Genomic DNA, 17,060 nt, shown 5'->3' on the forward strand with positions numbered 1-17,060 from the left:
AACGTTATGAAAAGACTGGCTAAATAGGAGAGAGAGCAGTAAGCAAAATAACTAGGAAACCCCAGCTCATTCCCCACAGAAATATTTTAAAAAACTCAAATTGTTGGAACCAGCTTCACCAGTGCTCTGGAAAACAGTCATATGTTGATAGGAAACAAGCCGCACCCAATCAAGAAAAGGCTATGTTCAAGATAGGAAAGTTGGGAGGCATTTTTTTTTCCACCTTTGTTCCTCTCCTTCTCAGTTCCCTCCTGAACAAGAGGGAACAGAGCAGCCCTTATTCAAAAATCATTAGGTACATCTGTTCTGACTTGCCTGAGGGATGCCTGAACTACTGACATGATTCACTTTCAATTCGCCTCGCTTGGAACTTGGGTGGCAAAAGCGATGGGCACTGCAGGTAAAGCATGCCAGGTTGACTATGCCCGACCCAAGAGACTACGAGTAGAAACAATCAATAGACTAAGTATTGGAGAAGTGAGGGTGAGTCTCATTAATTGGAAAATGAGAATACATAAGCAGCCGGTTTGCAGGGGAATTTAGAAAGTTCCACATGCCTAGGCAAGATGCAGAAAAGACCTGAGGTCATATGCTTTCACTTTCGTCTAATTCCTAGTATCAGAGCAAGCCTAATAGGCGTTGAAGGAGTGTCAACAAGTTGCAGCCATTGGGAGTAGCATTTTTTTTGTTTTTTTTAAATTGTGTAGATGTTTGTCCTTCTATATAACTTCTGGCATTTAAAGATACCTACCAAAACATTAGCTAAACATGAGCTAAAGAACAGACACATCAATTAAGAAATGGACAAACAGAGCCTTCAACAATTAAAAGCAAAACAGTAAGCCTAGGTGGGGGGAAATCCGATTTCCAGAATTACCTCATCACAATTATAAAACACTCAGTTTTCAACCAAAGAAATCACAAGTCATGCGAAGAAAGAGGATGTGTGATGAACAAACTTTAAGGGAACAATAGGAGAAAATGTCAGTATTTAGGGACAAGAAAGTTAAACTCATGCAGGATAGTAAGATGGATTGAATCAATTTCATTGGCATTAAAAGTTTTTATTTGGAATTTAATCCACAATCTATACGTTATTTACAAAGCATGAAAATGGAAAACAGCACAAAATACAATTGAGGTATAAGCTAAGAGCACAGTATGTCATGTTTCAATAAATATAATTCAAAATTTGTAAACTAAGTGACCAGATAGATGAGTCTTGTTTTATAGTAAAACCATATAAAATATTTATTTCACGTGAGGTAGAGGACAGTTTTGTGTGTCATGTAATGCAACCAACCACAGCAATGTTAACCATAAAACTGTACATCATTGGCAACATTTTAAATTGAATTATGGTCAATGTGGTCAACTATTTGTTTCAACAGGCAGAACAGATATTTCACTTACTGTTTTCACAGATTTAGAAATTCAGAAATAATTTAAACTCAGAAATAATAGTAAGACTACCGTTAGCCTAAAATATTCAGATAAACAATTCTAACGGGATGGTTAAAAGCAAGGATATTTTTTTCCCCAAACTATAATTCCCCAGAAGGTGTCCTAGATTTAGCAATTCTTTTAATAGGACTTCTTTTACTAGAACTACTTTAAGTATGCTGTGCTTTATTTTCAAGTGAGGTATCTATATTGAAGGAAAAAAATCTTATAAATTTCTTTTACATTCAACTAACTTAATACACTATTTTGTTTTCTGGGCTGAATTTTTAAATTTCAGTTTATACATGTGATCACTAATTCAAAAACAGTAGCACTATATAAAACATTTAACTCTATTACTAAAGAAACAAGCTTCAAATTGCATTATGTAGTTCAGAAGCCATTTAAATGGAAGGTTTCTTTTTTTAAAAAAGGCTATCCTTTTAAACAAGATGCAATATAGAATATCTATACAACTTTCTTTCAATAATGGAAATGCTTAAGTATCCTATACTAGAAAAAAAATTGAGCTGTTTAAATTATTCAATCCCACAATGTATAAAACAGCAGTAATGTGTCCCTTATTGCTGACAGCTTCAATAAAAATTATTAGCAAGTAGTTCCAAGCACAGAAACAGATGTACAGTATGAGCACTTTTTATTATATTAATGTTAATGTCCTGTAGATTAAATGTATAAGAGCAAATAAAATGAGGATTCTCCCTAAGTAATCAAAACATAACTCTTTTCACTGAGAAAATTTTAGAAGTTGATCAAAAACCTTCAGAACCAGCTAATTAGAGGGAAATACCTTGAGCATGTTTCTTATTACTTGAGTGTCCTTGTCACTGTACTTTCCTTCAAATAGAAGCCAGATGTGCAATAAATTGATTGCCATCATGACTTCTAAAATATATGGATAACCTGGCAAATATCATTGTACTTGGTCTATTTTACCTACTTTACTGGTTTTTAATTCAATATATACAAATGACTTTATATCTAAACTGACAATATATTAAATATGTTATAAAATTAGTTTAAGAAGCATAAAACATCCTAATTCTCAAGGATATGGGATTTCAAGAAGAATATGCTTTACAAAACTAAAGCACAAGTCAGACTTACACTGCTGGATCAAATTCATTCAGTGTCACAAGTTGCATTTGTGAAACTGGGATGGTTTTAGAGTTTCCTCAATGACAGCAGGTTATACCTTTACTGCCCATATAAGTTTGGTACATTTTTCTCACAAAGTTTAGAGACACTATCAACACCCAAATTAAACATTACCCATTACCCTGAAAGCTAATATTCTAATCTCTTCCCTTCCTTCTAAAGACACTCTAGCACATTTGATAGGCCATTCCTTTAATACAGCTTTTTAAATATTTTTATACTTTTTCATAAAAGGAATAAAATTATCAAATCTGAAGGAAAAATCTGCTTGCCTAATGAATTGGTATGCAAAAACTAACACCAAAACAAACTTTAAGCTAGCAAACAACACACAAAATGAGCATGCAAAGAATAGAAGAATAAGTTTATATGGATATTTTAGCAGAGGTCACTTTTAAAGAATTACAAAATCTATATATTTCCAAGCTATATGATGCAGTTTAACTTAAAATTACTTTTAACTAGAATAGGTGTATTTACAAATGACTAAAAAACTATTTTCCAGGAAGCTAGACAGAAACCTATGGCACATCAATATATCTTCTGGAACATGAAGACCACACAATTTTACGTGGCAAGTTTTCATTTTGGGAAGGACTAGAAAAAATATTCCTTTACTCAATTCTAAATTAAGAGTACATGATAATTTAAAGGTACTTAAACACTGCCTAGAATTTTAAAATAACATATTTCAAAAGTAAAGCAATTTATTTTAAGCTTTGGGTTGAAACTTAAGTGAATAAGAAAGAAAAGGAAATTAAAGGGGCTTAAGTTTGTCTCCCAAAATGCTTAGTGTGACACAACTACAATACGATGGAACTATCATAAAATGTCTGTGATTTTTCCTTCTCCAGATCTAAATAAATGGTATTAGGAGAGTATGTCATTTTCACACTTGTTCCTCCTTGAGGAAATCCCAAGAATAAACAAATTAAATTTCAGGGAAAATTTTAAATAGAAAACAGACATTTAAATCATACTTTACAAAAAAAAATCCTATATTTTGGAAGTACAAAAATTGTATTAGCATATGTAAGTACCATTTTAGCAGAGTATAAAAATAAGAGGTAAAATGATGGGCTACAGATTGTTTTTGAAGTTCTACACTATTGGAGTATCTGTTGTCTATGCTGGAAAAAGTATATCATCGTAACCTTAACAAATTTTTTTCATGTCAAAAGGGTAGTATGCCGGTGTTATAACAAAGTTTGAGAGTCATGTCACACACAATGGCATGAATACCCAATCATCATGCTTATGAATCCAAAAGGATCACAAATTTATTTTAAAAATAAATTTAGTTCTCAAGTAATTTCATACAGTACCTTATGTGAGAACATGAGAAAACATAACTCACGGGATAATGATGTCAATTAATGGTAGCTTTAGAAAACTTTCTTTAAAAAATAAAATGCATTCCAAGAATTTTACCTGACACCTTATAAGCCAAGAATTAACTAAGATGAAATTTGCCATTAAAGAATGACAGAATTTTCTGTGCAAAAAAAGAAAAGTGCAGAAGACCTCGCCCCTCCCCCAAAGTATGGAATTCCTTGGTCTTCTAAAAATTATGTAAAAACCATTTAGTAGCAGATAACTAAACTTCCCCATATTAGTCTATTATATTCTATCAGTCGTCTGTAAATTCCTGATTTTGTATTAAGAAGTAATTGAAAATGGTCCCAATCGTGCAAATTTTGATAAGACTTAGCATTTAAACATACAGAAGTTCAAAATAACCTTCAAGATGTTTAATATTGTACAATTTAAAGGAAAAAAATCCATTAAGGAAAACAAATCCATTATATAAATTTCAGTAAAACCCATAACTACATATAAAAACTGTACAAGAACATTATGGATTAGATAGAAATTGGTATACATCAATGGTAATCAGTTTATCTCAAAACATTAATATTTTCACACTGCTATTAACAACATAAACAAAAGTCCAGAAATTATTACATTTCATTCCCTCCTCTGAAGTTGCATTAAAAAAAAAAAGTTCTAAATATAAGCACATTAAAACTGAAAAACAAATTCTAACTACTTCTGCATGTTAGCAGCAGTATATAATAAAGCATGTCATCTTTCCCCATTCTGCCTATGGATGTGCTATAACCTCATCACTGAAATGCCTCTTTTGACAAAATGTCTCCTAGGAAACAAAGAAGAGAATGAGTGAAAAATTCAACCTATAATCTGAACAAAATAAAAGCAAATTTTGTATATATTAGTGACTATACTATCAATTTAAAAAGAAGACTGTGCTAATGAAAAAAAAATGGAAATTTAACTCCTTGAGTGAATTTATATATTTGAAATACCTACCACTGTACCTAAAACTATTTGAAATATGAATAAAATTGACCACAAATATGAATAAAATTTCCATCACATAATGCAGCTTTTAAAAAGTATACAACTGTTGAATTTGCATTAGAAATATAGGCAGATTTTCTACTATTTGGAACCATACAGTATTGTTAACTAAGCAGGTTGGGGGGAAAATAAAAGTACAAACAAACATACATTTTCATTCATTTGGCAAATGTAAAAATTTATGTACTAATATATAATTTCTTCATTTCTTCTCTGATCTACAAGTGGGTAAAATGCCTAGTTATTTTCATGCAGATAAATTATTCAGAATTCAATTACCAAGGAAAATTTAAAAAAAAAAAAATGTTGAGAATATACATTTGAATCTCTTGAAAAGTCTTCTATTCTTTAGCAGCCTTTGAGGATTTCAAAATTTGCAGCTTTAGCTCTTTTATCATCATCTCTAACTTCTGTCTTGCCTCCCGTTCCTGTCTGAGTTCATCTTGGAGTTCTTGCCTGTCAGCCTCAGCGTGGTCCAATCTCTGTCTCAATTCAGCCAACTGTGATTTAAAATATCCCATTAGTTTTCATTTACTTTGACTTTTTCATTTAATTCTTACCTCATGGCAAAGACTTCTTTTCAAATTCCTTTTTACAAATGAACTATTTCATGCATACTATAATCTCTTGAATATCAAATGTTATTATTAACCAGACATCTGGCATAACATTGAGGGAAAAACAAATCAATAGAAATGAGCACCTGAAGAGAGCACTTTCATTAAGCCCTGTACTTTAATATACCTCGTCACAGCCTCCCCATGTTAGCTATTTGTTTATCTTTCTGAAGATGAGTGTGTCTAGTCATTTTTTGCTCCAGTGTTTCTGAACACCGTGGGCAACAGTTCATGTTTGTTAATTTGAAAGCTCACGAACTACATTAAAATAATCTAACATTAGATGTTTAGCTAGCTGCCAATTAACAATTTAGGCGAGTCAAGCACAGTTAAAAGTAAAAAGCAATCAAAGATGATATAACATAAAGGTGCATTTTTAAAAAATTTGTTTTGAAGTCTAGCTTAGTAAGTGTGACAAAAGTAATTTCTCCAATAGAGAAACAACAGCTTCAATTTCCATGTTGAATGGGCAACATTAGACAAACTGAGCAATTCTTACCTGTGCTGCATATTCAGCCTCTTTGTCTTTTTCTAAATTTGAGTCACAGGTACATTTTTGCTTCATTACCTGCTCTAACTTTTTCTCTAGGTCTTTCTGTTCAACATAAATTTCTTCCATTCTTTGAGTGTGTTCGTTCTGCAAAGATTCAAGTTCTTTCTGTAAATTCTGCTGCTCTTCAGTGAGTTCCTTCATAGCTTTTGAACTACTCAACATTTCAACTTCCTGTAAAGAATCACAAAACAATTTCTACCTTTCCCCTATTATATTAGAAATGTCAATTCAGAAAATGCTCAACCTCACTTATTAAGGAAATGCACATTAAAACCACAACGAAGTATCATCTCACACCAGTGAAATGGCCTGTATCGAAAAGACCAGAAACAGTATGTGCTAGCAAGGTGCAGGGAAAGAGGAACTCTCATTTCTTGCTGATGGAATATAAATCAGTGCAGCCTCTATGGAAAACGGTATGGAGAGTCTTTTAAACTGTTAATACAGGGGCCTCCCTGGTGGTGCACAGGTTAAAGACAGTGCTGTCAAGCTATCGCCAGCCACTGCAGCACAAGTTGAATATGGGCTGGTTGGGGAACAGCTGGCCAGGGAGTAACCCATGTGGTGCAGCAGACCTCTCCTGTCTGCCCACTGCTGCCCCTCAGCAGTGTACTTCAGTAGATTTGCCTGGCTCCCCACTCTCTCAGTGAATCCTTTTACCCACCACCCCATACCTCTGCATAAATGCATAAATACATTGTCCAAAAAAAAATTGTTAATATATAATACTTCTAGGTATTTAGCCAAATATGAAATCACTGATTCAAAAACTACGTACTCCTATGTTTATATCATATTCACAAATGCCAACACATGGAAACAATCTAAATGCCCATCAACAGATAACTGGATAAAAAGTTATGTTATATAAAATCCAATGGAATACTACTCAGCTAGTTTTAAAGATGAAATTTTGCTTTTGCAACAACATGAACAGAACCTGAAGTGGTTGTGCTAAGTGAAAAACATCAGACAGTAAAAGACAATTATTAATTCCTCATGTGGTATATAAATAAACAAAGCAAAACAGCTAGATGCTGAAAAATATGGTGGGAAGCAGAAGGAGGGGAAGGGATGTGGCAGGAAAGAGCGGGATCAACTTGATAGTGGGGATGGCAATGGAATGCTGGTGGTGGGTTTGGTGAGACATCTACATATATCAAGGTGTTGAAGCTGCTCTCACAAAATTTATGTAGTATTGTAAACTAATGGCTGCTCCCCTCAGCATTGTATTTCAGCAGACCTGCCTGTCCTTCTCCCCACTCTGTCTCTGGTGTATCCTCTCAACCCCCACACCTCTGGCCTATACCCCAATTATTGTGTGTATAAATAAATAAAATAAATCTTAAAAGAATACACAAAAGTTATCTTTTCATAATAGACTACATAATAGACTGAATAGTGGACAAAAATTTTACCATCTGAAGTTGTTGCTTCTTCTGTAAAATAGAATTCAGTTTTTCCTGTTGTTTTACATAAGTTCTCATTACTTCTTCCATGATTTTTCCCTTATCATCCTCACTGACATCTTTGACAAAAAGTGGAGATGAAGTTGCAGCATCACGGCCAATTCCCATCTTGCTTGTGTCTCTAACTAAGTTGCAAGTGAGTGATTCAGGTTTCTTTTTACCTGTGGAATTATTTGAGATCGATGGCTCTATGAGGCAAAAATGAAGTAACAAAGTATAAATATCACTTTGTTAAAAAGTCACTAGAACAAAACTATAAATTAAAACAAAGACATTTATTTACAAATGAAATAAAATATGAATAAATTTAACAAAAGGAGTACAGCACTAGTACAATGAAAACTACAAAACATCACTGAAAAAAATTAAGACAGGTAAGTGGAAAAGCATCCAATGTTTACAAATTGGAAAACTTAATATTGTTAAGATGATATTATAAACTGAATGTTAGTAAACATCCCAAATTCCTATATTGAAATCCTAACCCCCAATGTAATGGTATTAGGAGGGAGGGCTTTTGGGAGGTATTTGTCATGAGCTCCCATGATGAAATGTATGTTCTTATAAAAGAGACCCAAGAGAGCTCTCTCACCCTTTCCAGCACATGAGGACACAGTGAGAGATGGCCATCTGTGTACAGGCCCTTGCCAGAGAAAATTGCTGGCACCTTGATCTTGGATTTCCTAGTCTCCAGAACTATGAGAAATAAATGTGTATGATATAAGCCACTTAGCCTACGATATTTTTGTTAGAGCAAACCAAATAGACGAAAATAAATGGTATTAATCCCCAGATGGATCTACTTTTTTCAATGCTAACTTCGCAGCAGAAATTGATAGGTTGACTCTAAAATTCACATAGAAATGCAAGGAAGCCAAAATAGTCAAAATAATCTTTAAAAAGATTGAAGTTGGAGGATACACAAGTCCCAATTTCAAAACTTATTACAAAGCTACAGAAATCAAGACTGTGACTAAGCTCTGAATCCAGAAAAAAAAAAAAAAAAATAGTGTATGGGTAACTGGTTTTCAACAAAGCTGCCAAGACATTTCAATCAGAAGAAAATAGTCTTTTTGACAAATAGTGTGGGGACAACTGTATATACAAAGAATAAGAACTGAACCTCATTTAACTCAAAATGGATCAAAAAACAAATGTAAGAATGCAAACTCTTAAATGTAAATCTTTGTGACAGTGACTTAGGCAATGGTTTCTTAAGCATGACACCTAAAGCAAGCAAGCAAAGAAAAGTCACTAAATTGACTTTCATCAAACTTTAAGACTTTTATGCTTCAGGGGCCTTGGTGCAGGGGCTAAAGTATCAGCACTATCAAGCTATTACCAGCCATAGCAGCATGAGCTCAATCCTCAACCAAGGAGCTGACCCACATGGCACTGGCAGACTTCTCCTGTCTCGCCAGCTGCTCTACTCAGCAGTGTATTTCAGTCAATCTGCCTGTTCTGTTCCCCACTCTGTCTCTGGTGAATCCTCTCACTCCCTGCACCTCTGGCCTACACCTCAGTTCTTGTATGTATAAATAAATAAAAATAAATCTATTTTCATGCTTCAATGGGCACAAATAAGAAAATGAAAAGACAACTGACAGAATGGCAGATTGCGTATCTAGTAACAGTCTCATGTTCAGACTATGTAAAGAACTCTCTTTACTCAATAGTAAGAGACAACCCACTTTTTAAAAGGCCAAGGGTCTGAAATAAATATTTCTCCAAAGAAGATTTGCAATGTCCCATAAAAACAAGACATTCAACATCATTATTCACTGGACAACTACAAATCAAAACCCGTTAGATAACATGTCACAACCACTAAGATGGCTATCATCAAAAGACAGACGATAGCAAGTGTTGACAAAGATGTACAGAAACTTCATAAGCTAGTGATGGGAATGGAAATGTTGCAACTGCTTTTGAAAATAGCTGGCAGTCCCTCAAGATAGAAAACATAGAGTCACCATATAGGCCAGCAATTTCACACCTAAATATATTCCCAAGGGAAATACGTAAGTCCAAATTAAAAGCTATACATACGTATTCATACTACATTATTCATAATGGCCAAAAAGTAAATAATCCAAATATCCATCAACTTATGAACAAAATGTGGTATATCCAGCTATATAATAGAACATTAAGCCATAAAAAGGAAGTACCAATATATGCTACAGCATGAACTGCAAATACACTGTTAGATGAAAGAAACCAAATAATACAAAGTCACATACTATATGAATACTTTCAGATAAAATGTCCAGAACAGGCAAAACACATAAACACAGAAAATAGATTAGTGGTTGACTAGAGACTGAGGAAAGGGAGAATAGAGAGTAACTTCTAACAGAGAATAGGGTTTCTTTTGGGGGTGATGAAAATGTTCTAGAATTAAACAGTTGCAGTCATTGTACAACTTATGAATTTATTAAAAACCACTGAACTGCAGGCCTTCCCTGGTGGCCTAGGGGTTAAGTCTCAGTGCTATCAACTCTGTGGCCTGAGTTCGATCCCTGGCCAGAGAGCTAATCCACATATGGCACAGCAGACCTCTCCTATCTTGCCCGCTGCTGCCCTTAGCAGTGTATTTCAATAAATCCGCCTGTTCTGATCCCTACTCTGCCTCTGGTGAATTCTCTCACCCCCCCCGATATTTCTGGCCTACACCCCAGTTCTATAATATTAAAAAAAAAACCACTGAACTGCAAATTTTAAAAGGATAAATATTATGGCACATAAATTATATCCACAATTTTTAAGTCTCTAGGATTAATTTGGAAAATAAAATATAATAAAATAGGCATAATGGCACATTTTACTAAGAGCTTACCATATCTAAATCCAAAGAAAACTGATCTTTAAAATCTCAAAATTAAAGTACAGAAAATCTCCAAAAAGTCTAGTTATATAGAAAAAGTTAAATGACTAGAGAACTGTTTAACTGTTCTGAAGCAGCTGTCACACAGTCTAAGCTATATGCAAAGCTTTGCTGCTGTAAGGAGAGTAATATAGATAGCACTTGGGCAGACTCCTCTTGCTGGTCCACAGTATTTTAAAAGGCATGGTAACTAGGCAGCTTTTTTTTTTTAGATGTCCAGTGAGCATTATGCATTTATACCATCTGCCTCTCTTTTACCAATATGAATTTTCAGTCCTTGCTTATTTCATAACAAAGTATCCCTAATTTCTATACTTAACTACTGTCATATTTGTTAGCATTATTAAATGGTTTCTCAGTTCACAGCAGCAAATTAAGAAGAAAAATAAAGACCTACTAAAGAAATTGGAGGCAGGTACTCAAACAAAAATCTTTGCAGTGTGTAGCTATGCAGCCAATATATCAATCTTGTCAGTCTTCATGGCTATCACTATTCTAGAAAAGTGTAGCAATTGAGGTTCAAAGTAATCACTCAGTTTTGAAAGGTGGCACTTTTCTGGTAAAATTATCAATTATCTAGAAATTTCTCTTAAACAGAAAGCCTCTGAAAATACTGAAAGACTTTATTAGATATCAGATTTTAAAAAGATAATGTGTGAATACTTACCTAAGCGGCTACATAATTCTCTACTTGTTTTTAAATCCATTTTCTCTTGTTCCTCAAGAGAGACATCTGGATAAGACACCGATTTTTGATGTCTTCCACTACTGTGAGGTTTCTCTGACTGCCGTGGTACAGATCTACCTGCCTCTGTCTTTGTGACCTCTTTAGATTGGGCTGTAGCAGAAGTAAGTGACACATTCGGGGCAACCACCTTATCACACATGTATAAGTAGTAGCTATAAACAAAAAGAGGCAAAATAAGGCACATCATAAATTTAGGCAAAAAGAGAAATGTTTTTATCAAAATCGACAACATAACAATTCAGAAAATAAAAGTCAGAAAAAAATTCTTGAAAAAGTCAGTACTCTGGCAGTAAGAGCAAAAGTATAAGGGATTTTTGTTATTTTACCAAAAGTAATTTCTAGGCACTAAAAAGATCCTTAGAGAAAAAAATCACTCTCTCTCTTTCTTCAAAACCTCCCGACAATTAAAAGCATGAAAGCTGTTTATAGAACTGTTTAACAGCTCTGAGTAGATGAGGTTTATACCAGAAAGAAAATAGGCTAAATGGTGCTTTGGAGGACAGTTTCCTTGCCCATACCTCTCCAAAGACAAGGAATCCTTGCTCTTCATTATGGTGAGGTTTTTTGTCCCAGACTGCATGGCCATAGCCTGATTCACCATAGGCCCAGTGAGGAGTTCCCAGGGCCCTTCTTATAAATCGAGGAGAGAACAGACACTTTGAATGTTGCTCAGCTTTAGGGTAATCCTTGTACAAGCCCCCCCAAAGCAATCATCCTAAAATACTTGAGTACTTCCTACTCGTGATAAAAGACTAATAATAAATTGTGCAAAACTAAGATTGAAGGAATAACTACCAATTGTGCTCAAATCTCACCTAAAATTGTTCAGATTATCTAAGACTCATGGAATAAATTTGAACTATTTAAGTTCCCTATTACTAACTATATACTGCATAGTCCTTAGTTAGAAGATGAAACCATTTCACTGCTGCAACACTTCATCCATGAAAGTCTAATCTCTTTTATTTTCTTTCCATGAGATATTATTTACTAATCACATGAATTCTAAGAATGAAAACTCAGTATTTTGCTAAGAAAACTGACAGGTTTATTATTGCCCAAAGACTTACTTTAAATGCAACAGTAACAACTTTACAAATGTAAAAAGACTAAATATTCTTCATCAACATGCTAGGGAGGAATGTATAGTTATGGCATCAAATAAAAATCTAGGACCCCATATATGGTTTATAATCTAAGGTATATTTTCATTGAAAATAGGAAAACTTGATTTTCAGGGATGTGGTTACTATGAAAGTCTAAATTTCAAAAATTTTCTTTTTAAGACAGCAAAGTTGCACACCAAACTTTTGAAGAGCTGGCTTAACTCTTGAAGAAAGAAAGGAAATTAAAGGAAAACTTTGATTGTTTTAGTGTGGAGCAAAAAGGAGATGAGCTATTTCTAGAAAAATATAGAAATGCCATGAAAAGTTTTCTCAAATATTCAACACAATTTATGATTTCAGATTCTTTCTTTGATCCATTTCCGTATCAGAGTGCTTAACTACACAGTTCTACTACAATTTCCTTATAGTACTAAATAGGAACAGAAGACATATTATTCTCCATCTACTTAACTACAAATGATTTTCAGGGCCTCCCTGGTGGCGCAGCGGTTGAGCGCTGTGTTGCAAAGCTGCCTGCAGCCTCTGCAGTGCCAGTTTGATCCCCGGCTGCTCCCCAGCCACCGGAGGAGGGTCCCATATGGCACGCAGACCTCTCCTGCCACCCGCTGCTCCCCTCAGCAGTGTACTTCGGTCCTTCTGCCTGCTCTGCTCCCTGCTCTGGCTCTGGTGAATTCTCTCACCCTCCCGCACTTCTGACTGTACCCAGTGCTTGTATAAATAAATAAATAAATAAATCTTAAAAAAAAAAAAAGAAAGAATTTTGAATTTTCAAAGATAATCTATGATTAACAAGTCTAAAACTAAGTAACAGACTCCCAAGGTAAAGAAAGAATAGTGCTTGACATATAGCTGTTGAATGAATCAACAAATGAATAAGCAAATATTCAACTCACCTGGGATGTAAAAATGAATGTGTCTGAGAAATATGGTCACCTTCCTGCTTTATAACAGGATACCATGACTGTAAGTCCATTCCTGATGGTGTATCAACCTACAGAAAAATGAAGAAGGGGAAGTTTACTGAAGGAAGATATAATGGTTAATTTTATGTTTAAACCTGATAGGGCAACAAGGTGCCTCTGGAGGTCCCTGAAAATTTAAGTTACATTACTTACGTTGTAATGGGCAATCTTTCCTTAAGTAAATACCATGTCTACTCACTTAAAATTCAAAGAGACTGCTACAGGGCCTCCCTGGTGGCACAAGGGGTTAAGACACAACCTATGAAGCTATTCACAGCCACTGCAGCACAAGTTCGATCCCTGGCCAGGGAGCAACCCACACGGTGCAGCAGACCTCTCCTGTCTTGCCCGCTGCTCCACTCAGCAGTGTATTTCAATCTTCCTGTTCTGTTCCCTACTCTGTCTCTGGTAAATCTTCTCACAATACCTCAAATAGTATACAATAGTATACTTCTCAAATAGTATGCAATACCTATTTGCTATTTCTAACATGTCATTAAATACATGTAATATAATACATACTTATTAACTCTAACAAACACCTCATTCAATAGGCATCTTTATTGCCATTTCAGATTAGAAAACTGAAGTTCTGAAACTGAAAAAGAAAAAAAAACCTGGGCCTCCCTGGTGGCACAGCGGTTGAGTGCTGGGCTGCGAGGCTGCCTACAGCCTCTGCAGCGCCGGTTCGTTCCCTGGCCGCCAGCGAGGGTCCCACAAAAAAAAAAAAAAAAAAAAAAAAACCAAACCTGTGATTTCCAAATTCCCCCATAATTTGATTGTCCTTATATTTTATCTACCCTTCTACATATTTCACATTTCAAATATTCCACTGAATTTTTGGGAAAAGAGTACCTTAAGATGACAGCTTAAGAGCCTCTGATAGAGGGGGCAAAGAGCTGACAGAAGGCATGATTGAGGTAAGCAACAAGGGTGAACGGCTAAACCCAGTAAAAGAAGGTAAAATGAACTGGCCATGAGATAAAGGGAGAATGAGACAAAAAGGAGAGCTAGATATTCTTCTAAGAGGCTCTCCTCACTTCTGCAACTAGGTAAGGAGAGTGGGGAATGACCTCATCCAATAACACAAACAACACTATTTGGGAACAGCCACAAAATAAAAAGAAGTGAGGAAAATTATTTTGCCTAATGTCCCAATACCGCAATTCAAAACCAAGCAACTAAGTGAAATGGAATGAAAAGAGATCTCCCAATGCTATAAAGTTGTGATGAAAGCAAAAGATTCATAAAGTGCCAATGGTTTGATTAGGGATATCCTAATAAAAAATGGAAGCCAATGAGGGTGACGAAACTTGGGAGGTCTAACAAGTAACCCAGTGCGTCCCAACAAAACTGGTGATAATGGAAAGGAAACAGATCTTGAAGCACAGGATATACAATTTGGTCAATCACAAGATGATTTAAGGTGAATTAAAAGCCAAAAACAAAAATACAGTGACATACAGTGGAAAATCAACATTTTTGTTTAAAATTAATAGGCAAGAAAGGCCTCCCAAGTGGCGCAAGGGTTAAAATCTCAGCACTATCAAGCTATTGCCAGCCACTGGGGCATGAGTTCGATCCAGCAGCCAGGGAGCTAACCCACATGGCACAGCAGACTTCTCCTGTCTCACCTGCTGCTCCCTTCAGCAGTGTGTTTCAGTAGAGCTGCCTGTTCTTCTCCCTTGATCTGCCTGATCTGCCTGTCTCTGGTGAATCCTCTCACCCCTTCCCACACCTCTGGCCTATACCCTAGTTCTTGTATGCATAAATAAATATAAAGAAAACTTAAAAAAAAAAAAAGACTAACACTACCACAAGACTACAGAGAAGAGAATAATATTTTAAATGGATTTAAGAGTTGAGTATTCAGTGAAGCCCCCTAGACTCTACATAGAGAAGTGTTTTTAAACTGCACAATCCTTACCAAATATTCTGAAGATGTTAAGACTCTCAGATAAACTCAACTGCTTACTTATAAAAACAATCAATCAATCACTTGTTTACATAGTTTCTCAGCCTACAGTTTAGTTCAACAAGTAAATCAGAAAGGGAACTGACTGCTAGCAACAGAAATACTAAATGATAGATGCTAGATGAAGGCTTACAGCCTAAGGAGAGAAAAGAATTACAAAATGAAAACAGAAAAACTGATTCAAAATGCAAGACAATCAAGGGCTTTAGTATAAGCCAGAGCAAATAATTTAACATATCTCAATTGTCTCCTACCCTTATCACAATATAGTAATGAATGTTAAGTCGTCTTGGGTCAAGATAACATAGTTAAATTATTTTCTGTATTTACACCATATACAAATATACCACACTATATACTACTCAGGAAGACTGGAAACTATTTAAGACATTTTAGAATCCATGAGAAAGATAAGAGTCTAAAAAAACCCCAGTGCTTAAAAGTGTAGCTTCATTATCTAGAAAATTCACTTACAGAATTCCCTTTTCACCAAAACACTGTATATAATAAAAGAGGTGTTAATGAGAATGGGTAAGCTCATGCTAACAAATCAATGAAATATAAAATCTGCTGGAAATGAAAATTTCTTTTCTAAAAGTCATTTGTTAAACACATTATTCAGAAAATAAGGTACTGTGGTTTTATATCAGAAACAATTCTGGATATATTGTCCAATAAATTAAGTGATTCCACATTTTTATATTAAAATTACCAAAATCAATTTGCATATTTATGTTTTTCCTATTATGGGTATTTGGAATCTCAAACTTTCAGAATAGCAAATTCTAAACTTCTTTAGCCAAAGAAGGTTGACTTAAAATCTCAATTTTGATCATTAAGTTCATTTCAAAACTCCAGTTTGATGTGTGTAAATTTTGCTTTGCTTCATAGTCCAAACTTAAGTGTATCTTTATTTCTGTGATGTCCCGTAAACTTTAGGTAACAACTTAAACACCTGCTGGCATACTCATATTTTTAAAAATCCATCCCTCTCTAAGTTACTGTCCTTTTATTTTTATCTCCTATCTTCACACCAACCCAGTGGACAGACTATGTTTCTGAAGAACCCTTCCTTAAAGGTTACCTAGTACAAAACCCAAATCAATGCCTGGAATTTTCCCTATTCAAAATCCCTAACAAATGGCAATCCATCCTCTGCTTGAACAGCAGCTGGAAGTCCAGGGCTGTCTTACTTACATTTCTATTCAGTACCTAGTACCAGGCCTGACTGATGCTAGAATCAATATTTTGATGAATTTTAAATGCCAGCTTAACTTAGTAATTCCCAGGGTGCTTTTTCACAAGGTTACTCTGCTACCACAAAACTAACAGAATAGTCTCTTTCATAGTCGATAGCCTTATATTCTAAGATGCACCAAAGACTAGTCCCTGAGATGTATTTTTTGAGATCAGATCTACAAATAACATAAATGATGGGTAAATGCACAACACTAACTACTATAGAAAGGTGAGAGTTAATCTTACCTAATATGCTGTGGTAACATTTATAACAAATTATCTTAACTGCCTGTTAAAAACAGTTAAGAAAAGCACATATTATACAACAAAACACTCACAGGCATGCCAGATTTCTCGAGTCTGCATTTGTGTCAACATACAAATTAGGTCTTCAAAAAAAGAACAATATAATTAAATGGCACCGCAGTAATGCTACTACTCATCAGGAATAAAAATTAGATATGAAGATATGAGTACCT

At 34.9% G+C, this 17,060-nt stretch overlaps 1 protein-coding gene and 1 non-coding gene across 3 annotated transcripts in view; both read right to left on the bottom strand.

The window, feature by feature from the left end:
* Positions 1-395: 395 nt before the first annotated feature.
* SKIL (SKI like proto-oncogene) overlaps positions 396-17,060 on the bottom strand; it is a 30,082-nt gene continuing 13,417 nt past the window's right edge. For both annotated transcript variants that reach the window (XM_054700714.1, XM_037525713.2), the window contains exons 3-7: positions 13,299-13,396; positions 11,198-11,430; positions 7,593-7,831; positions 6,121-6,345; positions 396-5,504 (exon numbers count right to left, since the gene is read on the bottom strand). In XM_054700714.1, coding sequence (XP_054556689.1) covers positions 5,346-5,504; positions 6,121-6,345; positions 7,593-7,831; positions 11,198-11,430; positions 13,299-13,396 — 954 coding nt within the window. In that variant the 3' untranslated portion in view covers positions 396-5,345. The remainder of the gene's footprint in view (positions 5,505-6,120; positions 6,346-7,592; positions 7,832-11,197; positions 11,431-13,298; positions 13,397-17,060) is intronic.
* On the bottom strand, positions 3,795-3,895 carry LOC119258367 (small nucleolar RNA U13). Its single transcript, XR_005128230.1, has one exon. It is a non-coding gene; the product is annotated as a small nucleolar RNA U13 (small nucleolar RNA).

This window comes from Talpa occidentalis, unplaced genomic scaffold (assembly GCF_014898055.3).
Source record: "Talpa occidentalis isolate TD23 unplaced genomic scaffold, MPIMG_talOcc4v2.1 talOcc4.4, whole genome shotgun sequence".
NCBI lineage: Eukaryota > Metazoa > Chordata > Mammalia > Eulipotyphla > Talpidae > Talpa > Talpa occidentalis.